This window comes from Sciurus carolinensis, chromosome 3 (assembly GCF_902686445.1).
Source record: "Sciurus carolinensis chromosome 3, mSciCar1.2, whole genome shotgun sequence".
In the NCBI taxonomy this organism is placed as follows: domain Eukaryota; kingdom Metazoa; phylum Chordata; class Mammalia; order Rodentia; family Sciuridae; genus Sciurus; species Sciurus carolinensis.
This window is the reverse complement of record NC_062215.1, coordinates 127,455,897-127,482,801: the sequence shown is the minus strand read 5'-3', so window position 1 is coordinate 127,482,801 and position 26,905 is coordinate 127,455,897. Positions and strand designations below refer to the sequence as shown.

At 37.2% G+C, this 26,905-nt stretch overlaps 1 protein-coding gene across 1 annotated transcript in view; it reads left to right on the top strand.

The window, feature by feature from the left end:
* Positions 1 to 26,905, top strand: part of Ttn (titin) — a 265,315-nt gene that overhangs the window by 9,840 nt on the left and 228,570 nt on the right. The window contains 31 exon segments of the mRNA XM_047544703.1: positions 2,245 to 2,575; positions 2,938 to 3,090; positions 3,762 to 3,899; positions 5,200 to 5,331; positions 5,810 to 5,944; positions 6,545 to 6,682; positions 7,167 to 7,304; positions 10,472 to 10,765; positions 10,871 to 10,993; positions 12,237 to 12,518; positions 12,758 to 12,823; positions 13,545 to 13,803; positions 14,017 to 14,080; positions 14,201 to 14,416; positions 15,394 to 15,536; positions 16,444 to 16,649; positions 17,193 to 17,426; positions 17,530 to 17,774; positions 18,612 to 18,868; positions 18,988 to 19,152; positions 19,250 to 19,418; positions 19,522 to 21,215; positions 21,354 to 21,635; positions 22,049 to 22,315; positions 22,410 to 22,682; positions 22,875 to 23,138; positions 23,226 to 23,486; positions 25,109 to 25,369; positions 25,870 to 26,133; positions 26,222 to 26,482; positions 26,592 to 26,852. Coding sequence (XP_047400659.1) covers positions 2,245 to 2,575; positions 2,938 to 3,090; positions 3,762 to 3,899; positions 5,200 to 5,331; positions 5,810 to 5,944; positions 6,545 to 6,682; positions 7,167 to 7,304; positions 10,472 to 10,765; positions 10,871 to 10,993; positions 12,237 to 12,518; positions 12,758 to 12,823; positions 13,545 to 13,803; positions 14,017 to 14,080; positions 14,201 to 14,416; positions 15,394 to 15,536; positions 16,444 to 16,649; positions 17,193 to 17,426; positions 17,530 to 17,774; positions 18,612 to 18,868; positions 18,988 to 19,152; positions 19,250 to 19,418; positions 19,522 to 21,215; positions 21,354 to 21,635; positions 22,049 to 22,315; positions 22,410 to 22,682; positions 22,875 to 23,138; positions 23,226 to 23,486; positions 25,109 to 25,369; positions 25,870 to 26,133; positions 26,222 to 26,482; positions 26,592 to 26,852 — 7,976 coding nt within the window.

Here is a 26,905-nt window from a genome sequence, read left to right as displayed (position 1 = left end):
GAGGTTGAGTACCCCTGAGTTCAATCCCCGGTAACCCCCCCCCAAAAAAATCAACACAAATAGAAAAAATATTTATTTATATTTTTTAAACTATATTTATTTGATATTAACATTGCTATTGTATTATATAAGCAATGTAAATGTTCAATAGTTTTAAGAGCTAGATATTTTCTCATCTTTATTGTTTTTAGCCACTTAAACTATTGAAAATATTGGCAAATACTAACATGAAAACTTGAACAAAAAGCTCAATTTCAAAAACATGTCTAGCAATCACATTTCTAAAAGTGTTCTATCTCAGGCAAACTCTAAGTTTGCACACCGTGAAATCACAACACAGGCCAAATGTGATTTCTGAGGGAGATAACAACCTTACTATATTTTAAATCCAAGCCTAAGGGTCATTTAGAATTAGTTTCTCTGTTCCCATGGAGTATTTTGACCATCTTAGCATTCTGCGAGTTTATTAATAACCATCCAAACTCGCTCCCCAAATTTGTTTTAAAGTACTTAGGAAATAAAAATGCCAATTTGTGGAGAAAATAATGGTTATCCAAGATAGACTCCTTCCTAAAGTGTCTCATTGTTAAATCTTGATTTTTGTTATAGAGTAAGGCAAACATGTTTTATTGAATAGGGTGCATTGTCTCCAGCTGTGACCAAGTGATTATTTTTTTTTATTGTACCTGCAGAAATAAGCACTTTCCTATAATGACTCAAATTACATTGATTTTTCACAGTTTCAGGCTTACCTGAGGCCCGCTGCTAATCACTTATGTCATGCTAATCATGTCTTTAACTCTTTTGAATAAAACCATATTACCAGGTACAGCAGGAACTAGGCACAAGTTGAGACTTGGAAGTGCAAGTCTTTCTGCTTTTCTTCAGTTGCTGGAGACCTACATTATTCTAATCTGGTCTTTGTTCTATTTCCCAGGCAGTCATTTTCAGAATGGAGCCATGTTCCTTAGATCTCCCTTTAGTTTGATTACAATTTCATTTATAAAATGCAAATTGAATTTCACAGAAAAAGCCTTCTTTAAGAACAGGGTGAAGCCTTTCTTTATGAAACTGGCTGATGTGGTAATGTACTGTTACTCTTAGAGAAAACACCAACTGCATCTTGAGGTTAATTAGAATAATTGTTTCATTTATGATCAATGTAAACTAAATATCCTATATAGTGCCAAAATACATTTAGAAATGTTTTCCTCCATTCAGAATTTATAAAATGTAATGATGGAGCAACACTGCCACCTAGAGGGAGAAATGTAATAAACCTTATTGATTAAAAATTAAATGAGTTTTGCAAAAACTTTTTATCTTAAAATGGTTAATCAATTCCAAGAATATAGGTCAGAACCTGTCTTTTTACTCTATCTGTGCCAGGATTTAGCATCCATGCCCTTCAACTGATGTTGTGTGCAGTTTGGATACACCTAAAAAAAACAATGAAAACTATTTTAGAAGAAACTATTTTATCCACTTAAATAATTTAAAAAATTAGGTTTCAAATTACCTAATATCCACAGCAATTATAAGGTCATTCAAAGAAAGTATTACGAGGGTGAAAATCAAAACCAAACAAAAACTCAGCCCACAAACCCTTTGACAGGATTTCCAGGCTGCATTGCACAGTCTGTACCCCAAAGATTCTGCACTAGAGCTCAGCCAAAAATCTTTCTCCTGCCCTGGGAATTCACAAGACATATAGACACGGTGAAGGTGGGTGTAAGTACTGTAGAAGGGAAGGCAGGGAGAGAGGAAGAGAGAAAGGCTTACCTCGTTTAGCCTGGAGTGACACAAGCATTTTGATTACACAGAGCTTTCTTCATCTAGCATCTATTTGACATCCACCCACCTGCAGGCCAGAATAGGGGATGCAGAGAGACTTAGAGATGATTCCTGGATTTGCAATGCCCTTTCTTTTGCTGTGTATTAAGGAAGTACCTGCCTCTATTTTGGTTATTTCTTTTAATGTGAGAAGGTGAGACAGGGCACAAAATTCTTGAACTTAATTGGAATTAAGTTTGATTCAGATACAGGAGATAAAAATAGGCTTTATTGAGACTTGAAGCAAATGACTTTCACATACATAATTTACCCTCTGAATCTGTTGTGGGGGCACACATTTTAAAACTCTGCCCTAAAGCCCTTCTAGATTTTCATGCTGTTATCCAAATCTGATTGTGCCCGCTAGAGCTCCTCACGTTAGAATTCTGACCTCTGCTGTTTGGTTTTCAGGTCTGTGTCCCCAGCAGGGAGGATCTCCACATCCCCCATCAGATCTGTGAAGTCACCCTTACTCATCCGTAAGACTCAGACTTCTGCCGTGGCCACAGGCCCTGAAGTGCCTCCGCCTTGGAAGCAAGAGGGCTACGTGGCCTCCTCAACTGAGGCTGAGATGAGAGAGACAACAGTGACCAGCTCTACTCAGATCAGGAGAGAAGAGAGGTGGGAAGGGAGATACGGTGTCCAGGAGCAAGTGACCATCAGTGGAGCTGCAGGGGCTGCCGCCAGCATGTCAGCCAGTGCTTCCTTTGCAGCAGGGGCTGCTGCTACTGGTGCTAAAGAGGTACAGTCAGGACCTTCACCTGTTTTCATTACTTCACTTCTGGTTTCTCTGACATGATTTCTGGCATGAAACCCAGGCTGGATAGATTGGAGGGGAAATACCCAGGGACATAAATATATTATAGAAAATGAAGACCAACTTTGGTTGTCCTGTTTGTAAAACCATCTTTAGTTGGGACAGAGGCTCTGATGTGAAGTTTACATAAACTATGGGTGTCATGATACAGACCCCACATCCCTTTGCAATGATGAATGCTCACACACAGTATGTTTAGTTCCAGGTAGCTGTTTCCATTGTGCTTTTACATTTCCTACGAGGCCTGCCACTTTGAAAAGCATCATACGTGTTCACTTCTAATCTAGGTGAAACAAGAGACTGACAAGAGTGCAGCTGTTGCGACTGTTGTTGCTGCTGTTGATATGGCCAGAGTGAGAGAACCAGTGATCAGTGCTGTAGAGCAGACTGCTCAGAGGACAACCACGACTGCTGTGCGGGTCCAACCTGCTCAAGAACAGGTAGGCAGGAGGTGCATGCGCGGCCAGGTCCTCTGGCACACCCACTTAAACACCACTCACTGCTTTGAGCTTTGGGTGCTCAGATTCCAGGACCAAACAATGTCAAATCATTCTGAAGGCAGTACTGGACCCAGCATGACCCAGGCTTTTAGAATTTCTGAGCAAAAGGTGGGCTGAGGTAGCAAAGGTTTTTAAGCTGTCCATATCCAAGAGCACAGTAGATCAGAAGAAATACTGTGCTACATCAAACAGGCCAAAGTTAACAGTATTTAAGGTATCAAGGGACCCCTGGTTGAGGCAGATGAAGGGTGGGAGGAGAGAACTACTCTAGAGAGCAGATACCCAGAGCCTAGCTGCTCCATGAGTCAGGCAGGGAAGCAGTGTTTCAGAGCAGATGTTAGATTTCTCTGCACTTCCCTGAAGGACCTTTACTTTGTTCTTCTTTCCTCAAAACAAACGTGACATTTGACTGATGAATGAGAAGTCTCATAAACCCAGGATAATTTCTCACCTTGTATTTGAATAGTTTTTGTTCTAATTTAAAATCACTCTGCCTTCCCTTCTTATCTTCTCTTCTGTGACATTTATGCCTTAATCCTGATTTATCATCATAACTAACTTCCTATTCAAAGCGCATTAAGGTGTTTCTTCTTTTCCTCTGTGAAAATCAGGTGAGAAAAGAGGCGGAGAAGACTGCCATAACACAGGTAGTAGTGGCTGCAGATAAAGCCAAGGAACAAGAGTTAAAATCAAGAACCAGAGAAGTAATTGCAACAAAGCAAGAGCAGACGCACATAACTCATGAGCAGGTGAAAATGGTTTTTGATTTGAAATTCACTGGTGCTATTACATGTGTTAACACAGTGATAATCTTTACTATGAAGGGTGTTGGTTTTTGCACTACACAGCTGTCACCACACTAATCAAACCCTCTGGTCATTTATGTCCTGGGCACTGGATACCAAAGTCCCTTGGGGGGACTTCACTGAATGCTGTCCTTATACAGATGAAAAGTACCTCTGTGGACACATCCTAGGAGTAGAAAGAGAGTCTCATCTACACTTTTTATGACCATCTACATTGATCATAATTAAATATGTGACTGTGGGGAGAGGACAGAAGGAAGTAAAACTAGGAGGGAGAAATAGATGCCTAGGTAGCCACATGGAGTAGTGGAAGAGAACTCTGAACACACTTTACTTTTAAAGCTCAGCAGTTGCTCCCTGATTCCTAAGAAGACTTGTGCAAATGGGTTGTGTGTGGAACAGACAGCCTGGTCTTAGTAAACCACATTACCAGAAAAAAAAAAAAAAAATGCATGGACAGTCTCATGATTGGAGGCCCTTGGACAGAATGGAGAAGGCTGATTGGTAGGGCTGTTGGCCAGTAGAGCCAATCATCAGTTGGGTAGTTTGAGAAGAAAAGCTTTTAAGTCCCTTAGGACCCTGAGATCCTGTGTTTCAGTGATAAAGTATCTGAGAATGGGAAAGAGGCAAAAGAGAGGGTGACCACCCCCCATAAGCTTTTGCTAGGTACCCAGATGGAAATAGCATCCTGCAGGAGGCTAAAGATTTATAAAATATTTTGCCTAGGACATATGCAAAAATTTTATTCCTTCCCATAGTAAGTTTTGATGCTCCAAACTGTTATGGTATTTAGGAAAATTTTCAAAATAAAATATTGTAGAATTGCAGATTATAAATTATCCATGTTTGATTTCTCATATATAAAATAAAAGTGTCAGGCATAGTTACTTCTCAAGTCTTCCATTCTAATATTCATACTCTAAGATTACCTTTAAATGACATAATATAGCAATGTATTGCCATATTAGAAGTCTTTTTTAAAAAGACTACAACTCTCCTGTTCAAAACGAACAGGGCAGAACTCAGCATTTATTTTTTTTTCCCTCTAAACAGCCTAATTTATGTTTTAGGCAGAGAAAGAGCATGGTCACGTTAATGAATGAAAGATTATTTATTTGATTTTGTGACATCTCCAGAAAAGTAATTTTACTTCTTTAAATTCCTGTGTTGTATTTAATGAACACTATGTTACTTGCATTAGAGATCAGGAAACAGTAAGACTTTGTTTTTATCTTGATTGCAGATAAGAAAAGAAACTGAAAAAGCCTTTGTACCAAAGGTAGTAATTTCCACAACTAAAGCCAAAGAACAAGAAACTAGAATTACTGGAGAAATTACTACAAAACAAGAACAAAAGCAAATAACTCAAGAAACAGTAAGTCCAAATTTGTAAATACCTTGTAGTTTGTTAATATCACATTCTAGCCAGTTGTATGCCGTTCAAAATGAAGTCTATGTCTTCTATTTTTTTTTTTTTTTTTTATTGTTCTGTCTCATATTGAAACTCTTCCGTGATGGAAGTTCTGTTCTCAGTTCACTCTTTTCCTCTCAATTGATTAGTTTTGGGAGATTGTTTACGAGAATAGTGTGGGGGCAAACCTTCAAACTTTCTAGAGCATACCTAGGTGTAAGTAGATTCACCTCTGACCAGTTTCACATAAGTACAGTTTTTTATACATAGCATGAACCCCTGGTCACCTTTGCGCAGCTGTAAGACATGTGCGTGCACACCTGTGCATATATGCACATGACCGTTAAATCTTCTGTATTCTTCCAAACATAGCAAGGGCATCTTGACATTTCTTTTGTGCCTTTTGAAACTTAAAATCTTCATTTTACTCTAAAAAAATCAGATAAGACAGGAAACTGAGAAAACTGCTGCGTCCATGGTGGTAGTTGCCACTGCCAAGTCCACAAAACTAGAAACAATCCTGGGAGCTCAAGAAGAAATTGCCATACAAGACCAAATGCTCCTCAATCATGAACAGGTGATGACTTCCTGCCGCTGTGAAAGTCACTCTCATTTCACTTGCAAGCCACTTGCATTTTATCACAGGTCCTAATGGCCACTTCTTCACCACCTCCTCTTCTCATAACTCAAACAGAAAATTCTTTCACCATCTCTCCTGAACCTTTGTCACTCATCTGGCTTTTACTGTCACCTCTCATTCCTAACTTTCAGACTTTCTTTGAACTGTTACTAATATGATATAATTCACTTTAACATTGAATCATCATCCTATTGATGTCAGCCCCAGATACAAGTCAATGGATAATATACAAAACTGTGCACTATTTATGGCTCTACTAGACTCTCCCGTGGATTATAATGATGTGAAAAAATAGCATTTATTAGTCTTTTATTGCTAATTATGTTTCTTTCTTTTGGATTTGTCTTATTATTTTGATAATATCAGTGGAACAATACAGATGATTAAAGCAACTTAAATAATGAATTTAAGTGTAATTAAAATGTCCTTGAGTAGGAAGAGAATTTGCCTCTTTTCTCAGTTCATTTGCTTCTTTTTATTAGAGACTCATGAAATTTAATGATTATTTTCTCATCTTTTTTTTAATCACATGACCAGATAATGAAAGAAACTAGGAAAACTGTGGTGCCTAAAGTCATAGTTGCCACACCCAAAGTCAAAGAACAAGATTTAGTATCAAGAACTAGAGAAGGCATCACTACCAAAAGAGATCAAGTCCAAATAACTCAGGAAAAGGTGAATACAGATACTTGAGATGTGAAGAGTTCATCTTTAAACTAATTGTTAGAAAACCATTAACAATTATGTAGTATCAATTATTAATCTGTATTTTCCTTTTTTAAATCTGTAACTAAAAACAAAATGGAGAATGTGACTGATTACCATTAATTTTTCTGCACATTTGATTTTTATCCATCCATAACATTTGTAATTCATTTTATTCACCATTATTCTTTGCATGAAGATTAGCATTTTTAGCTTTATTTTTGAAAAAGCATTGGGGAAGCATCTAGAGATTTTTTTTTATATAGCTAACATTTCTAAATTTTGTGATTCTCACTCATTATATGCAAACATTGCCAAGTGAAAATTAATTTCTTTCCTGTATTTAACCCTGAATAACTTCCTCTTGCATCCCCACCAGGAGGGGGGGAAGGGTCATATTATGTATGTCTGAAGCCCCATACAACTTAAACCTTGATTTTACTGTAATAATCAGATAAGAAAGGAAGCTGAAAAAACTGCCTTGTCTACAATAGCAGTTGCTACTGCTAAAGCCAAAGAACAAGAAACAATACTGAGAACTAGAGAAGGAATGGCAACTAGACAAGAACAAATTCAAGTTACTCATGGAAAGGTGACTATTGCTATACAAGTGTGAAATCCCCTTTTATAATACATTAATACCAAATCTCAGGTTTTTTTTTTTTTAATATATGAGGTCTATTAACCAGATTTGTTTTTTAGATAATTAAGCAACTGAAAACTAAAAAATCAAATTACTGTTGTTAATATTACTACGTATTCCTTTCCCCACTCACCTTTTCATCTTATTTTCAACATTCTATTATTAACATCTAGAAATCCTCCAGAAGTTGATGATTGAAATTGCATGCAGCCTAAATTTAAGAGACTCTGTGAACATAAAAAAAAAGAAAGTTGTATACATAAGTGGAGAATCTTACTGTAAAAAAGATGTGTGTTCTGAGAAGTCATAAATTCACTATATTCCATTATAGTGTATGGATTTTTTTCAGTAAATTACCTATTATTTTCTTCATGTGAACTTTATTTTTCCTCTTATAAATATCTAATGAGAAAAGAAGCTAAGAAAATTATAGTGCCCGCCGTAGCAGCTCCACTAAAGCCAGGCGAGATTCAGTACTGAAATCTAGAGAAGGAAGTATCAAACCATAACAATTATACATAAACCATGAGAAGGTTACTGCCTCTATTTGTAACTATGAAATTTCCACAAATTAAACTACTTCCCATGACTACAATTTGCTCCAGATAAGCTATTTACCTAAGTTTATTCTTTATTGCTAATCTAGTATTTGGAAATCAGCAACTAAAAATTTCCAGTTCCATTAGCATCATGACCTGAATACTGCTTGTATTTCCCTCACTGTTGCTTCCTATCTCAACTTCTTTGACTTCTTTTTTTAGTAAGCATGATTTCAAATAAATCTTTATCCAAGTCTAATATTGAATGGCACATCAACCTTTTAGATGTCTCATGAATGACAGAAATTTTACAGTGAAGTATATTCCAGGAGTAATGAATTTGTTTTTTTCTAGAATCACATGAGTTTGATTATCTTGTTTTTGTTGTTAAATATTAGCTCAGGATGGAAGCTGAGGAAATGTCTATTTCTAAGTTAATTGTTACCTCTGCAAAATCTGCTGAACCTGCCACACTGCCAAAGACTAGAGAAGGATTTGCTATTAAGCAAGAACAAACACATCTTTTCCAAGAGGAGATGAAAACTGATGCTGTGGAGGTGAAAACACTGTTTCATCCCATTTCATCATCAGCTCTCATAACTTTTCATCCATCCTGTGTCACTGTGCTCCTAGTGTTCCATTTAATTGCTTTACTGATCAACAAAATATTAGAGATGATTAGATTCAGTCCAAGTCCTCCAATGGAACAGTTGGCTTTTCTAGTTGTGAAGGGCCAGACTAAACATTTTCTTTATGTCTCCTAAAATAATTCTCAGCATTTAACTGCAAATTGCGGTCTCCTAATCCGATTCATTTTTCTGTTTATCTGAGTTCTAAAAATGTAAAGAATATTCTAGTCTACTAAGAAGTAAAAGCAACTTACCAGCATAGAACACTAATTTGTAGTTGTCCACTAAACAGCATATGTGTATGGATTTAATGTACATTAATTCAAGAAAAAAATGCACATATGCTTCTGCAAGCTAAAATATCTTACCATAATTAGGATTTTTTGGCATAAGTATTAAATTAAAAATAAGATTTATATATTTCAGTTGAATTTTTAAGTCAAATAATAATTTCTTTGAACCTGACTCTTGTCATTTTTAAAATAAAACTAAAACTTACTCTGATTACCTTGTACCATGGACTACTAGTCAAAAGGTGCAAATGAGATAGCACAAATGCAATCTCTCAGCAAGCCAAGTTATATGTTTATATTAGGGTTATTTGTCAAAGGTGAACATTTTAAAACATCTATAAAATTAAAGTCAACCAGTTGCCTAGATTTTTTTCAAATAAACAAAATTAACTCACCCAAGCCTCATGTATATTTTACAGTTTCTTCTAAAAAGCAATCTGAGATGAAGATAGTCCCTGCAATCCTTCAAGGTAGATTAGATTTTTGTGGCTTCCTGGAAGAAAACACTGGAGGAAGCCTATGATCACAAAAGGCCCAATTCCATCTTTAAAAGGCCCCATTTATATTTCAAATGGCTCCAAGAATAACTTTTAAAGATATACATGTAGCATGCTTGAAACACATTACAGGTGCATACTAGAAACTATTCATAGCCACTAAGAAAACTGAATATTAATAAAATATTACAGCCTTATTTTTAAAGTACACTGGATGGACATGGCAATTTGATTTTTAAGTATTCTATTTGCAAGCATTACATAGAATCATGATATCCATGTCACATCAACTGATTTGCTTTCTTTAAAAGAAATTCCTTTGCAAATTGTGTTCCCACTTATGTTAATCAGATTCATAGAAATGAGAAAATAATATTTCTGTTCCTTCTTTGCTTTAACTCTCAGCAAAATTGAAAGTAAATTGGACTTCAGTGTGAAAGTTGTTCTCTTGAATGCAAACATGATAACACTTTCATTTTAATCACAATGTTTTCATTCATGTGTTTTAAGAGTGATGTTTTTCTAATAGATTAAACAAATTTTATCCCTAGTGAATCATAAGTAAATTCACATGCTCACTCTGTGTTCATGAGCTTTCATGTTATCTCAGATTTGCATGCAACCCTATACCTCTGTAGCAATTGATTTTTCTGGATGGGATGATGACAGTATTTGAATGTACTTTTATCATCACTGTCACCGTGTCAACACCAGACTAAATGATCGACAAGATGATAAAAATAATGAACATAACCAGCTCTGAAGTTCTGATTTCCCAATTGCCAATTGACTGCCTAGATGAATTAGCAGAAAAGCCAAAATCACTTTATGATTTTTATACACATACTTGTTGTCCTATCTTGTGCCTAAGTGTTTTAATGTCTAGTATAATTAAGCAGATATATAGACAGCATATCTCAATAGATGTCTGTACAATATAATAATCAATGAACTATTAAGTTCCTAGGTGTATTTCAGAGTTACATATCTGGACACATTAACATTCTTATATAACACCCATGCCATCTACCTATCATGCCTTTAGGCATTTGCTCTGAATATCTAGGAGGAGCTGTCCCCAGGAAGATGTGTCTGGGAGGAGATGTTCCAGCTGGACTTGACATTACTGTGCATTAATTCTGGAAACCTTGTCCCCAGGTGGGTGTTGGGAAAAAGGCTGAAGCCGTAGCGACAGTTGTTGCTGCCGTCGACCAAGCTCGTGTGAGAGAACCCAGAGAGCCCGGGCATCTAGAAGAAACCTATGCTCAGCAGACTACTTTGGAATATGGATATAAGGAACATGTTTCCACCACAAAGGTACCTGAGCATCCCCAGCGTCCAGCCTCCGAACCCCACGTTGTCCCTAAAGCAGTCAAGCCTGTGGTGATTCAGGCTCCTTCTGAGACTCATATCAAAACTACTGATCAAATGGGAATGCACATATCATCACAGGTGAGTCACTCCCTGCTGGGTTTTCACCCTATTCTTGGGAAAGCAACCTTAACTGCTGTGGTCATCTGTTGAACTGTGGTATCAATGAGTTTCATTTTACTGCAGATCAAGAAAACTACAGATCTAACAACTGAAAGATTAGTCCATGTGGATAAACGCCCCCGCACAGCAAGCCCTCACTTTACTGTTTCAAAAATTTCTGTCCCTAAGACAGAACATGGATATGAGGTAAGAAGTTACAGAGCATGATTTTTTAAAAATGGTTAACTTCAAAGATAATACATACCTAATGTAACTGTAGAGCATCTTTATTATAGGCCATTGCATGTCCGTTTTTGACAACATCTGTTTCCATTCGTGGTGACTCAGATGCCCCTCGGTTAAGTTTCTGAAGTTGGCAGAGCAGGGTGACCCTGAAGTAGCAGGTGGTTATCTTACACCTGTGAGGAGCTGAAACCATGCAGGTTTTTCTGTTTCTCATTTCAGGGAGAGCTCAAACTCAGTTGTTTTGATAGCTGTTGTTCTAATGACTTTGTAAATGGTAAAGCATTATATAGTGTAGTTTTTCTTAAGCTGCAAGACATTTCAGCATAACTGTGAATGTGTTTTAATAATAGATACAGACATTAAGAAATCATATATTCATATATTTAACATAGCAAATTGGAGAGGTGGTATTGTAAGTGAGTTGGCTTGTGAAATCAAACAGCCTTGGATTAGTCTCCTATTCCTTATTAACTCTGACATCAGGGGAAAGTAAAAATACAAGTAAAATACATGCAAAAATTTTATCAATTTGACAGCACGTAATAATCTTCAGTATTAGTTACTATTGTTCTTATTCTAAAAACATACTGAAATCTTCTATACCTTCAAAGAATTGTAAGGAATATAAAATGCCTTTATTTGGGATTGTCTCAAATTATTATTGAAACAGAATAATGTAGACAGCAGCAGAACAGAAACAGTAAGAAAGCCTTTTAAATACTTTTCTGAATGTCTCCATTTTCACCTGTCACATAGATTTATGACTGAAACCCAAATGTACACTTTCAAAGTGGTTCTTAGAATTTACCAAATATTTTAATTATTTCTTAATTTTGACTTTGCCACTAATATTTTCAAATGTATCATTCATTGAGATGATTAAGTAAAAAAATTCATTATTAAGCCTTTTGAAGATCCTTGGTCCTTTCATGATAACAGAGATAAAAATAAGGAGTTCTTAATATAACTCTTTTAAAAAAAATTTTTACATCTATTTTATAAACTAACAGGAATGGCAAAAAGCTTTACCATTGGCCTTTCTCTGTAAGGGGGACAGAACATTAAAAATGGACAACAGAGTTAATACACTGAGGAGGTTAATAACTGTCCTGTATTAAACAGGAATATTGGTGGAGAAGCACTTCTGAGGGATGACTTGAATGACAGTTAAGTGACTTTGTTTTCTGACTCCCTTTCCATTTAGGCATCAATAGCCGGTAGCGCTATTGCCACCTTACAAAAAGAGTTGTCAGCCACATCTTCTGCTCAGAAGATCACCAAATCGGTGAAGGCTCCCACTGTGAAGCCCGCAGAGGCTAGAGTAAGGGCGGAGCCCACCCCTTCACCACAGTTTCCCTTTGCTGACACGCCAGATACTTACAAGAGTCAAGCTGGCATTGAAGTGAAGAAAGAAGTAGGGGTGAGCATCACTGGCACTGCTGTCCGTGAAGAACGCTTGGAAGTACTGCACGGGCGCGAAGCCAAGGTTGGTCACTGTGTGGCAAGCTGTAGCTCGATCCATTCTTGTGTATCTGCCACTGCAGAACAGCTAGCCAGGGTCTTGCTTTCTTCCTTTACTATGCTCTAAACATAATTTTATTGAACATTGTATGGGTCAGAGACCCTTTTCTCAAAAAAAGTTTCATAATTTTCCATGTGCTAAAGGTTTATGAGATTTCCCCCAATTTCTTGGACATTTTGTAACATCCTTTGTAAAAATTGTAGGTAACAGAAACAGCAAGAGTACCTGCACCTGTTGAGATACCTGTTACTCCCCCAACTCTAGTCTCGGTGAGTAAATAAGTTTATTGTGGTGGACCCTTTTCGTATTTGGTCATACTACTTTAATACATGAATATATTATTGATTGCAATGATCAGTTTCTTAAAATTCTAGGAAGATGGCATTTGTGAGTTTGCAAATGCTAATCTTCATGCCATACTCTATTTGGTGAGGAAAAGGGAAATTCTGTAGGGCAACTGCCATTCACATATTCATCAGATTAAATATGTGTAAGACTTTATTTCAGGAGTTCTAGAGATATAAAGACCAATATAGTCCTCTTTGAAATCTTCCTTGCCATCAGAGACAATGTTCATAAACAAGCATAGTGAAACATTGAAAGTGATAAGAACTTCAACAGAAGGAGAGTTCATGGAGAGACTAGTTCCCATCAGGGGTAATGTGGCAAAACTTTGTTGAAAAGGCCATTTTTGCTGATGTGCCTTCCAGCTTAGTAAGGATTAAATATGTGAGAATAACAGAAGGCACAGAGTTTCCCAGATGACATGATAGTAATATAGTCCCACTACAGGGAGTTGGAAATTTCTAGCGTTAATTTCTAATTGGGAATATTCCAACTTTCAAGGGAAGTCCTTTACTAATATTTCTGGAATTCTGATTAAAAAGCCATATTGTGACAATTAAATTGTGCAAGTTCAAATGCCACATTTGTTATAATAGGTAGAGATGAATAATGAATATGCACATATATCTTGATTTCTTTTTTCAGGGTTTAAAAAATGTGACTGTCATAGAAGGTGAATCTGTCACCTTGGAGTGTCACATCTCTGGATACCCATCCCCCAAAGTGACATGGTACAGAGAAGACTACCAAATCGAAAGTTCCATAGATTTCCAGATAACCTTCCAGAGTGGAATTGCTCGCTTGATGATTCGTGAAGCCTTTGCAGAAGACAGCGGGCGATTCACTTGCAGTGCTGTCAATGAGGCTGGAACTGTCAGCACATCCTGCTACCTAGCAGTGCAGGGTTAGTGGATGTCCTCCACAGTCCTAACACAGGGGTCACAGCTCTCAGCAGGCATGCCGTTCCACAATATGGTTTCTGTGCATCTCATAATGGTGCCCTGTTTGGAATTAGGGGATAGATTATGGGGTCCACTTACTGTCATTGCTAAGCAGGAGTCACTAATGGAGCAGACTAAACAACTCACTTCAGTGACAAATTTTTGTTTTCTTCTAGTTTCAGAAGAGTTTGAAAAGGAAACGACAGCCGTAACTGAGAAATTCACCACAGAAGAGAAACGGTAAAAAACAAAACGTTCTTTTGATAATTAGCTGTCGTTTTGGTACAGTTTTGACATTTTGTCCTTTTAGTATTGGCCAGTTGCAAACCAGAAGCTAATGCAAAGCGAATTCTCTTTCAGCTTTGTTGAGTCAAGAGATGTGGTAATGACTGATACCAGCATCACAGAGGAACAAGCAGGGCCTGGAGAACCTGCTGCACCTTTCTTCATTACAAAACCAGTGGTCCAGAAACTGGTGGAAGGTGGGAGCGTCGTGTTTGAGTGCCAGATTGGTGGCAACCCAAAGCCCCATGTCTACTGGAAAAAAGCTGGTGTTCCTCTAACGACTGGATACAGGTATTTTGACAGCTGTATGACAGAGTTTACTGTGGTCATTTGATATGTACGTGAAGCCTAGAGAGAAGTAGAATTTATTTAGCCCACTAACTCCTGCCCATAGAATCTTTGACTACAGAGCTTTCATTGTTGTTCTGAGGTGTCTTCACATTTTATACAGAATTTTATTGAGAAATAAAACTTTGTGACTAAAGTGGATGGGAGATGTATTCTAGTTTAAGTCATTGATAGTGCTAGTGAAATAGAACATTTTATACACACACACACACACACACACACACACACACACACACACATTGCCCCCTTTCCAGAATGGATTCAAGATAACTTTCAATAAAAACATATAACAATTAAGTTAAAAGATGAAAAAAGGGGTAATGTAATGAAGAAAAAAACTTGCTATGTGTGAAAATACATGCTAATGAATTTTCTGCAATTGAATATAAAATCTAGTTCTAAATTCTCTGCAGTTTCCTTTAAGTCAAAAAAGGGCAACTTGATAACTTAAAAATGTGTCTTCTTAAATATAGTGTTTCAGAGACTTAATACTAAAATATATGAAAAAATTATTTTTGCTATTATTCATTTGATCTTCAAGTGAAATAATGAACACAGAGAAAATAACTGTTGTTTAAATGACCTCATCATTTTCTCAAACAAATGCTAAAACCACTTATTTCCATATACAGTGTTATTTTAAAGAATATTTGAATATTTTTAAGATAAAGATCTATCCAAATATTCTTTAAAATAAAATTTTAAAGAATTAAATTTTTAACTTTCTTATCCCTCATTACTCATATCCATGTGTTTTCCTCAGTTTTCAGCAATTTTATAATTATATTGTATGGTAGCGTTTAATCACATTTACGATGATTGAATTTTATATCACAGATCCATTTATAAACAAGTCCAATTTTTTTACTCTCAGAATGGTTGTTTAAAACTGGTTTTCTTGTTTATTCATTTCCATAAAGATACAAAGTAAGTTACAACAAACAAACTGGTGAATGCAAACTGGTGATTTCTATGACCTTCGCTGATGATGCTGGGGAATACACTATTGTTATTCGTAATAAGCATGGAGAAACTTCTGCATCTGCTTCCTTACTTGAAGAAGGTAAGTGCATCTCCAAGTAGTTCCCATGTGCCTGGTAAGAACTGAAATGCAGTGAAGCAGCTGTGCCCTGTTGCAGTATCCTAATCCTGGGACTTTCCCCTTCTGTTGGCCTCAGCTGAGAGCAAGTGTTTTAGATCAGATAGTCTCAAAAGTTATTCTAAGGTTGAACTTCTGGGGTTCTGTCAGTAGTTCCATTTGTTGAAAGATAGCTTCTATCCCCCACTCTTGCGATGCAGGGATTCTAGATCCAGGCCCCTTCCAGTAGCTCAATGAAGAGGATGGCAAACTGGAGAACATGCCTTGCATCAAGGAGCCATAGCTCCCATCTGCCATGTGTAGATTCCAGACAAGCACATACCAAGTTCAATGTTGCTAGAGTTGCCAATATTTTTAAAACTAGAAATCAGGATTTTTAATGTTCATAATTTTAAGAAAAAGAAAGTAGTAACATTCATGCCAAACCCAAAATATCTGTAGGTCACCACTATCTCTACTAGCTATTCACATTCACAGTAGACCATCTCACACTCTGTCTTATTTGATCTGCTCCACATCCCTTAGAGGAAGTTACTTTGTTATCCCTATTTAGCTAAAACACAAGAATCAGGAAGGAAAATGAATTACTAAAAGTTACACAGCAAATGGATTACTAAAAGCCACACAACAAATCAGGAAAACCTCTAGATCAGATCTCAAAGGACTGACAGCTACTATATTCTCTTTTTATAATAGTTTGACTAGTTTGGTTTTAAAATTCAATTTAATATTTGAACAATATGATAATACAAACTTGGAAAACTGACTTTTCATTTTCAAACTTTCTCTCATTTAGGCTTGACTAAATGAATAGTGCATTAATGCATGTTTATAAGAACATCAAAAATTAACTTATGTTCTTAACTCCTAGCTGATTATGAGTCACTGATGAAGTCCCAGCAAGAAATGCTTTACCAGACACAAATGACTGCATTTGTTCAGGAACCCAAAGTTGGAGAAATAGCACCTGGATTTGCATACTCTGATTATGAAAAAGAATATGAAAAAGAACAGGCCTTGATTAGGAAGAAAATGGCCAAAGATACTGTAATGGTCAGAACATTTATAGAAGACCAGGTGAGTAAAACAGTAACAGTATTTTAAACTATCTCATAAATTATGCTTTTCTCCCTCAATACACTTTTTAGTTTGATATTTTTACTTTCAAGTGATGAGAGCAGGGTTTGACAACAATTTATAGGTATAAATTCACTATTTATGAATTTCCTTAATCTTTGTGACATATTGCTCCTGGAACTTGAAAAATTGGGATTGCATATATGCAAGAAAACATGACTTTAGATATGGGGTTCAGGAAAAGATAAATATTAGTACAAGTAAGTCCATTATTGCCGAGACCCCTCCATCTGTTTGAAGAACATCCCATATGTAACCCATACTAGGAATACCATTTTACCCACAATGCCACAACATTCACTGGAAAAGATGACTTTTTTACAGATTCATAACCAAACCAAAAATAACAAGAGTTTTCTGGATTCTTTTTGCCAGTTAAAAACTTCAATCATTCCTTAACTCAGAAACTAATACACACCTTTAAAGAATTTCTATCAGTGAGGATACATCTTTCTAACCTACCATCATCTTTTTACTGCACAGGAATTCCATATTTCTTCTTTTGAAGAGAGACTCATTAAAGAAATTGAATACAGAATAATAAAAACTACATTAGAAGAACTTCTTGAAGAAGATGGAGAAGAAAAGATGGCAGTTGATATTTCTGAATCAGAAGCCATTGAATCAGGATTTGATTTAAGAATCAAGAATTATAGAATTCTTGAGGGGATGGGCGTCACTTTTCATTGCAAGATGTCTGGATATCCATTACCCAAGGTAAACACTTATCAAATCTCCATGCCACAATAATGATACAAATATGTTACATTATAACTATTTTATCCAAATTTCATTAACATATGCTCGATGTTCTTGGCAGATTGCATGGTACAAAGATGGCAAGCGGATCAAACATGGAGAGAGATACCAAATGGACTTTCTACAAGATGGCAGAGCTAGTCTGCGTATACCTGTTGTTCTTCCAGAAGATGAAGGAATCTATACTGCATTTGCCAGCAATATTAAAGGAAATGCAATTTGCTCAGGAAAGTTGTATGTAGAGCCTGCTGCACCACTTACAGCTCCAACTTACATACCCACACCAGAACCCATGAGCAGAATCAGGTGAGACTTGTAGCAGTTTGAGTTGCTTACTGTGTAAATTGTTTTAAAACACAAAACATCCCAGTAGCAAATTGCTGAGACAGCACAGAACTGTACCATTGGCAAATACTGACAACTGCCTAGAGTTCTTGTTTCTTGCACCTATTTGAGATGAACAAAGAATTTTACTAGTGTAACATGCTATTCATTTTCCTAGTGCTATACCTAATATCACAGGAGCTCTTATTTATTTAACACATGATCTTCATAGGTGTTATCTTTAATTTATGCAATAACCTGACAACATAGGCATTAGTGCTTTCTTGTGAATGGGAACACTGAGACTTTGGGAACCTTTGAAAATTACCTTAGTTCATCCAACTTGTTAGTGGCAGTGCCAGAATTCTAAATCCAGCCTCATCTGGCTACAATATGTAAATATGGTTTGGTTTGGTTTCTAAATGTAATTTCTATTTTCCTCCTTTAGATAAATTGGTATATTTTTCTTTTCCCATAAATTTATTCATTAGTTTATTTAGCCAATGTCTTCGTGGTTGAACCAAGAAGGTATATTGACTAATTAAATCTAGGTAGTGAGGAAAAGACAGTACTTAAAGATAGTTTCAAGATGTTGAGCCTGAGTACCTACATGTGTTGACTAGGAATAAGACTACAGGAAAAAAAACATAGTTTGGAGGGTGGTAATAATAATATTTTGGATCCCAATGAGTACTTTCTAAAATACACAATAAGGGAATGTTAAAATGACATTAACAAATAAGACAGAAAGGTATTTATTGTTTTGCTGAGTTTTCTAAATGCTTCATGAAAATATTCTGCTTTGCCTTGGTTTTTCAGATCTGTCTCTCCACGTTCAGTGAGCAGGTCTCCTATACGCATGTCTCCTGCAAGGATGTCCCCTGCACGGATGTCCCCTGCAAGAATGTCCCCAGGACGCAGACTGGAGGAAACAGATGAGTCACAACTTGAGAGACTGTATAAGCCAGTCTTTGTGTTAAAACCGGCTTCCTTCAAGTGTTTAGAAGGACAAACTGCCAGATTTGACTTAAAGGTTGTGGGTAGACCCATGCCAGAAACATTCTGGTTTCATAATGGTAAGTATGATTAGTTTTGTTCGTGAATCATTAAACACACAAAAAGCTAGTGTGTGTGTGTCCAAAAACTTCAAAAATTTATTTTAAATCTGTTTTCATTTTTACTTATTTTTTAATAGGCCAGCAAGTTGTCAATGACTATACCCACAAAGTAGTCATTAAAGAAGATGGTACCCAATCACTGATTATTGTTCCTGCAACGCCCAGTGATTCTGGGGAATGGACTGTGATTGCCCAAAATAGGGCAGGGAAGTCTTCAGTTTCAGTGATTTTAACTGTGGAAGGTACAATAAAATAAAAGCAAAGAAATCACCTCATATCTTGAGTTGTAAACAGGTATTTCAGTCCTACTCATTCTAAATCGTGACCTTCCTCTTTCAGCTGTGGAGCATCAGGTAAAACCAGCATTTGTGGAAAAACTGAAAAATGTCAATATAAAGGAAGGTTCCCGGCTTGAAATGAAAGTCAGAGCTACCGGTAACCCCAACCCTGACATTGTATGGTTGAAAAACAGTGACATCATTGTACCTCATAAATACCCAAGAATCAGGCAAGTCTGTTTGAAAGTACTACAACTAAGCTTATTATACAAGTCCAATAACCAAGGAAGCAATACTACTTCTATATTGATGACTTTTCTCTACTTTTTATAGGATCGAAGGCACCAAGGGAGAAGCTGCCCTTAAAATTGATTCCACTGTCAGCCAAGACTCTGCCTGGTATACTGCAACTGCTATTAATAAGGCTGGCCGAGACACCACAAGGTGCAAAGTAAATGTTGAAGTTGAGTTTGCAGAGCCTGAACCAGAGAGAAAATTAATCATCCCACGTGGGACATACAGAGCAAAGGAGATCGCAGCCCCAGAACTGGAGCCCCTCCATCTGCGATATGGTCAAGAACAGTGGGAAGAGGGTGACCTCTATGACAAAGAGAAACAACAGAAACCATTTTTTAAGAAAAAACTCACTTCCTTAAGACTTAAGCGCTTTGGACCTGCTCATTTTGAATGCAGACTAACACCAATTGGTGACCCAACAATGGTAGTGGAGTGGCTCCATGACGGAAAGCCCCTGGAAGCAGCCAACAGGCTCCGCATGATCAATGAATTTGGGTACTGCAGCCTGGATTATGGAGTTGCATATAATAGAGACAGTGGTGTCATTACTTGCAGAGCCACTAACAAATATGGAACAGATCACACATCTGCTACCCTTATCGTTAAAGATGAGAAAAGCCTTGTGGAAGAATCTCAGTTGCCTGAGGGGAGGAAAGGCTTGCAGAGAATTGAGGAATTAGAGAGAATGGCTCATGAAGGTGCACTTACAGGTGTAACAACAGATCAAAAGGAGAAGCAAAAGCCAGATATTGTCTTGTTCCCAGAGCCAGTAAGAGTGCTTGAAGGGGAGACAGCTAGATTCCGCTGCCGAGTAACAGGCTACCCTCAGCCCAAGGTCAACTGGTACCTCAACGGACAGCTCATTCGCAAAAGCAAACGGTTCAGAGTTCGCTATGATGGCATTCATTATCTGGACATAGTGGACTGTAAGTCATATGATACCGGTGAAGTCAAGGTCACTGCAGAAAATCCTGAAGGTGTGATAGAGCATAAAGTCAAACTTGAGATCCAACAGCGGGAAGATTTCAGGTCTGTCCTCAGGAGAGCTCCTGAGCCAAAGCCGGAGTTTCATGTCCATGAACCTGGAAAACTTCAGTTTGAAGTACAAAAGGTAGATCGACCCGTCGATACCAGTGAAACCAAGGAAATTGTGAGGTTGAAAAGGGCAGAAAGAATCACCCATGAAAAAGTGTCTGAAGAGTCAGAAGAGCTGCGCAGTAAATTCAAACGCAGGACAGAGGAGGGATATTATGAAGCTATCACAGCCGTGGAGCTCAAGTCTAGGAAGAAGGACGAATCCTATGAAGAACTCCTGAAGAAGACAAAAGATGAACTTCTCCACTGGACCAAAGAGCTAACTGAAGAGGAGAAGAAAGCCCTTGCTGAAGAAGGCAAAATCACTATTCCAACATTTAAACCTGATAAAATTGAACTTAGTCCTAGTATGGAGGCACCCAAAATCTTTGAAAGAATCCAGAGTCAAACAGTAGGTCAAGGATCTGATGCACACTTCAGGGTCAGAGTTGTAGGGAAACCAGACCCTGAATGTGAATGGTACAAAAATGGCGTGAAAATCGAGCGATCTGACCGAATCTACTGGTACTGGCCAGAGGACAATGTTTGTGAATTAGTCATAAGAGATGTGACTGCTGAGGACTCAGCCAGCATCATGGTAAAAGCCATCAATATAGCCGGAGAAACCTCAAGTCACGCCTTCTTACTTGTCCAAGGTAATTGGAAAGTATTTCATTTAATGGACCTGTCTCTATACATCCATGAATATCCAACAGCATGGTTTTAAAATTTTCTTTTCCAATTGCTCAAATTGTAAATTTAACATAATGTGCTTTTTTTCTACCCCCTTGTAGCCAAGCAATTGATCACTTTCACACAAGAATTACAAGATGTTGTTGCTAAGGAAAAGGACACCATGGCAACCTTTGAATGTGAAACTTCAGAGCCATTTGTCAAAGTGAAATGGTATAAAGATGGTGTGGAGGTTCATGCAGGAGATAAATACAGGATGCACTCTGACAGAAAGGTCCACTTCCTCTCTGTACTCACCATTGACTCCTCTGATGCTGAAGACTACAGCTGTGTTCTTGTGGAAGATGAAAATGTCAGAACAACAGCAAAACTTATTGTTGAAGGTAGAAAATAATGATGTCATTGTTTACTTAATTTGTAAAGTCACCTTTAGTTTGTGATAAAATTAGTGATGCAATTTTACTTTTGTGAAAATAATTCTTTGAGAATCCGCCATAAGCTTCTTAGGAATAATCATGAATTTATATCCCTATTAAGAACATTGATGACTTGGGCTTTTTTTTACAGCAATATTATTTTGATGTCTCACTTTTAAAAATTCCATTGAAATATAACTCTGCTTTCAAAAATAATATGCAATTAAAATAACTCCTTTTGTTGAAAAATTTTCAGCCTGGCATGTTTTAGGAATATTCCTGATAGTATAAGAGAGATGAAAGCTAAACAAGGCATTGTCTCTATCCTAAGTTGAGATGCAGAACTCTCCTGAGAGTTTTACTCTTATCTTATACTTCAGGTGCAGTTGTTGAGTTTGTGAAAGAACTTCAGGACATAGAAGTTCCAGAATCATTTTCAGGAGAGTTAGAGTGTATCGTGTCCCCTGAAAATATAGAAGGCAAATGGTATCATAATGGTGTGGAGCTTAAGTCCAATGGCAAATACACAATCACATCTCGCCGAGGACGTCAGAACCTCACAGTCAAAGATGTAACCAAAGAGGATCAGGGAGAATACAGCTTTGTTGTGGATGGGAAAAAGACAACTTGTAACCTCAAGATGAAACGTAAGTCTTCCCACTCCTGTCAGCCAGCAGCAAATTCATGATAGTTGATCAAACAAAATGCTCATAACATTCTTTTTCTTACCATATTTTACAGCCCGCCCCATTGCTATTCTACAAGGACTTAGTGATCAAAAAGTCTGCGAGGGTGACATTGTCCAACTTGAAGTTAAAGTCTCCTTAGAAAACGTGGAGGGCGTCTGGATGAAGGATGGCCAAGAAGTGCAGCACAGCGACCGGGTTCATATTGTGATTGACAAACAGTCCCACATGCTGCTCATTGAAGACATGACCAAGGAGGATGCTGGAAACTACTCCTTCATCATTCCTTCTCTTGGACTCTCCACCAGTGGGCATGTCTCAGTCTATAGTAAGTGTTACTTATATAGTTTTGCATATCATTTCATTCTTGCAATGCTAGAGATTGAACCCAGGGCCTGCTGGGCTACACCTCAGCATTAGTTTTATGTTTACATTAGCAAGTGAGAAAAAGAACTTTAATGAGCAGACATTTTAAACAAAATTCTATTCATAATTCTTCGACTGGTGTCTGCTTTTGCAGGTGTTGATGTGATAACACCTCTAAAAGACGTCAATGTGATTGAGGGTACCAAGGCTGTGCTCGAATGTAAGGTCTCCGTCCCCGATGTCACTTCTGTTAAGTGGTATGTAAATGATGAACAAATCAAGCCTGATGACCGTGTACAAGCCATTGTCAAAGGCACAAAGCAGCGACTTGTGATTAACCGAACTCATGCTTCAGATGAAGGACCTTACAAGCTGATGGTTGGCAGAGTTGAAACCAGCTGTAATCTCTCTGTGGAAAGTGAGGATTATTCCATTCAGTCATTATTTTAAGCCTTCTACTCTCCCACTAAGATAATAACCAAATTGTTATTTTATTTTTCCCCAGAAATTAAAATTATCAGAGGTCTTCATGACCTTACCTGTACAGAAACTCAAAATGTGGTCTTGGAGGTTGAGCTGTCCCACTCAGGAATTGATGTCTTGTGGAATTTTAAGGACAAGGAAATCAAACCCAGTTCTAAATATAAAATTGAAGCTCATGGGAAAATATATAAATTGACAGTTCTAAATATGATGAAAGATGATGAAGGAGAATATACATTTTATGCTGGAGAGAATATGACATCTGGAAAACTGACAGTGGCAGGTTGGTACACTTTTTGTTTGACTTAATATCTTATGCAGAACAGTCTGTTTTTTTTTAAGAAATGGTTGCCAAATTCTCCCCAAATTCCCATCCATTTCCCACTTCTATGCCTCTGCTCACATAGATCTCTAGAACAACAGTACCCGGAACACTACCCCTACCAGCCTAAATGCCAAACGTTCACCAGGGCCTGCCTCGCATGTCGTCTCCTTGGCAAAACCCTCTTCGGTCTCCTCTCTGGGATAGGATCTCTTTCTCCTTCAACCCTAGGATCATTTTATGAGTGTCACTTGCATGATCCTTGTCAAATACTTGTCTTATTCCTTGTTTTCTCTTCCCACACATAAGGATAAACCCCTTAAATCTGGAATTGCTTCTTTCTCTTCTCTGTACTCCACATGACCAACAATTAATAAAGGTTTACTGAATTGAGCTTTATTTAAACTTTCCTACCGTGAAGGAAAGTTTAAACTTCATTTCCCTTGTTTCCTTAATACTTTTTCTGCACCTAATGAATGCATTTTAAATACTTTGCCTTCTGCATATCTGTGTCTCTCTCATGGCATGAAGTAGGAATGAGACCAGTCCCATTTATCAGAGATCTTTCGTTTAAAATGAAAGATCAAATGCATAAACCAGTTGTCAACAAAAACTAGAAATTCTTATTAATTTTTTTGATTCATTACAATTTAAGCATAGAGGAATTAAGATACTACATTCAGATTAAATTGTGTAGTCCATGCCATTTGGTACATGAACAAGTTAAAGTGTGTCTTATTTTGGTATGAAAGTTTCATAGTTTCTGCTTTTTTACATTATAAGATTTCCTCAGAAATTTGACCATAAAAGTACAATACAACAAAATCTCAGGTTCTGCATTTTGATATGTTTAATGTAAAAAGCATGTTTTTAAAAAGTGTGTGAAAATAAGGAAAAACCTGTGAGCTCTTTGGTGATTGCACTCAACATTTTTAAAGTGCCTACCATAGGCCAGGTACTTTTAAAAGCACAGTACATGAGAATGAATTAGTTATGATATTTTTTCCTGAGGAATTCAAAATTTTAGAGAGGAACACATCAGCTATGTAAGCAACCAAATTGTTAAATCAGTTATTTCTTCCAGCTGATTTGGGGAATGGAGGCAGTGGGAGAAACTTTTTGGGAGAGATGACATTTGTATTTTTAGTATACAGGAGTCCTCAATCTTATAAAAACATTAATAACTTGGACATCTTGTTTAGCAAAATTTTTCCAACCAAATATCAGTCATATTGCCAAGAAATATTCTTTATAAGACCAAATACAATGTTTTGAAGAAGGAATGAAGTTAAGGTCATCCACGTTGTGTGCTGTGCATTACGATTTTCAGAATCCTGTATTTCTTTCAGTTGTTTTTCCTTTGCAAAATTGTTTTGATTCCAGTATATTCCCTGGTTATTAGTCATGCATATGTATCATAAGGAATTTGTGTGGTACCTTCTAAATATGGGCAAAAATAATCTTATTAGATGTTTCACAGTGTTAAAAATCACGTTTTAAAATTTGATGTTTAATTGTGCAAACATTTCTTTATTCTATAAACACTTTAAAGGACTCACACATGTACTTCTCTTGTTCCAAAGGGGGGGCCATCTCCAAGCCACTCACAGATCAGACTGTAGCTGAATCCCAGGAAGCTGTGTTTGAATGTGAAGTTGCCAACCCTGATTCTGAGGGTGAATGGTTGAGGGATGGCAAACACCTGCCTCTCAGTAACATCATCAGAAGTGAATCAGATGGTCACAAAAGGAGACTTATTATTGCTGCCACCAAGTTAGATGACATTGGAGAATACACCTATAAGGTGGCCACCTCCCAAACATCTGCCAAACTCAAAGTTGAAGGTCAGTGATATAATAACAAAGTTATCTTTTCCAAATCATATTATACTTTCTTAACTGTTATTTTAAAAGTCAACTGGTATAACCATTTTGGATGACAAGAATCTTTGTTTCATAAAATCATTATAAATTCTCTGAACTTCTGAGCCATATCAAATGTGTTTATGTGATGAGATGAAGCTATTTCATAGGCTCTATGAAATAATTAAATCAGATGCTGATTCTCCATTCCTCTTTCATCCTTCTCCAGTCAATAAGCTATTAGTATATGGTTATGCAAAGTCTATATTTCAAATATAGAAAAACATTGCAAAATGTCAGGTCCAACTGAATCCCACATTTCCCTGAATAATCTCAAGGTGTCTTTTAGAATGAGGCACTGCATAACTGCAAAATTTTTATAACCATTGTTTTGTAAGACAACTAGACAATCATCTTGTTCAGAACTTATTTTCCTTACTGTTCATCAATATTTTCTAAACCAATCATCGATTCATCTTCAGCTGTCAAAATTAAGAAGACTCTGAAGAATCTCACCGTGACGGAGACACAGGATGCTGTTTTTACCGTCGAGCTTACACACCCTAACGTCAAGGGTGTCCAGTGGATCAAAAATGGGGTTGTGCTGGAATCCAATGACAAGTATGATATCTCAGTCAAAGGAACAATTTACTCTCTGAGAATTAAAAACTGTGCCATCGTGGATGAGTCTGTTTATGGCTTCAAGCTTGGAAGGCTAGGAGCCAGTGCCAGGCTACACGTTGAGAGTAAGTTGACTTAGAAACAGTTTACAAGGAGGTAATTCATGATTACCATTAAGTTAACCATATTACTAAATTTCTCTATCTTAATTAGCTGTCAAGATCATTAAAAAACCAAAGGATGTGACTGCCTTGGAAAATACCACTGTTGCCTTTGAAGTCAGTGTTTCCCATGACACGGTTCCAGTAAAATGGTTCCATAAGAATGTGGAGATTAAGCCAAGTGACAAGCACAGACTGGTCTCAGAGAGGAAGGTCCACAAACTGATGCTGCAAAACATTGCCCCCTCAGATGCCGGGGAATATACAGCTGTAGTAGGGCAACTAGAGTGCAAGGCAAAGTTGTTTGTGGAGAGTAAGTATTTAGGTGGCCCCATTGCTCTGATTCCTACCTACCACTTGTTTTGTTTCATTTAGTTTTAAAATAAAATATATTAACTGAAGTGCTCTCTGATTTTCCCTAGCCTTACACATCACAAAAACCATGAAAAATATTGAGGTACCTGAGACCAAAACTGCCTCCTTTGAATGTGAGGTGTCCCACTTCAATGTCCCTTCCATGTGGCTAAAGAATGGTGTGGAAATTGAGATGAGTGAAAAGTTCAAGATAGTTGTGCAGGGAAAACTCCACCAGCTGATCATCATGAATACCAGCACAGAGGATTCAGCAGAATACACGTTTGTCTGTGGCAATGACCAAGTCAGTGCCACCCTGACAGTGACTCGTAAGTTCAAAAACAAAAACAAAACAAAACAAAAAAATATATATACACACAAA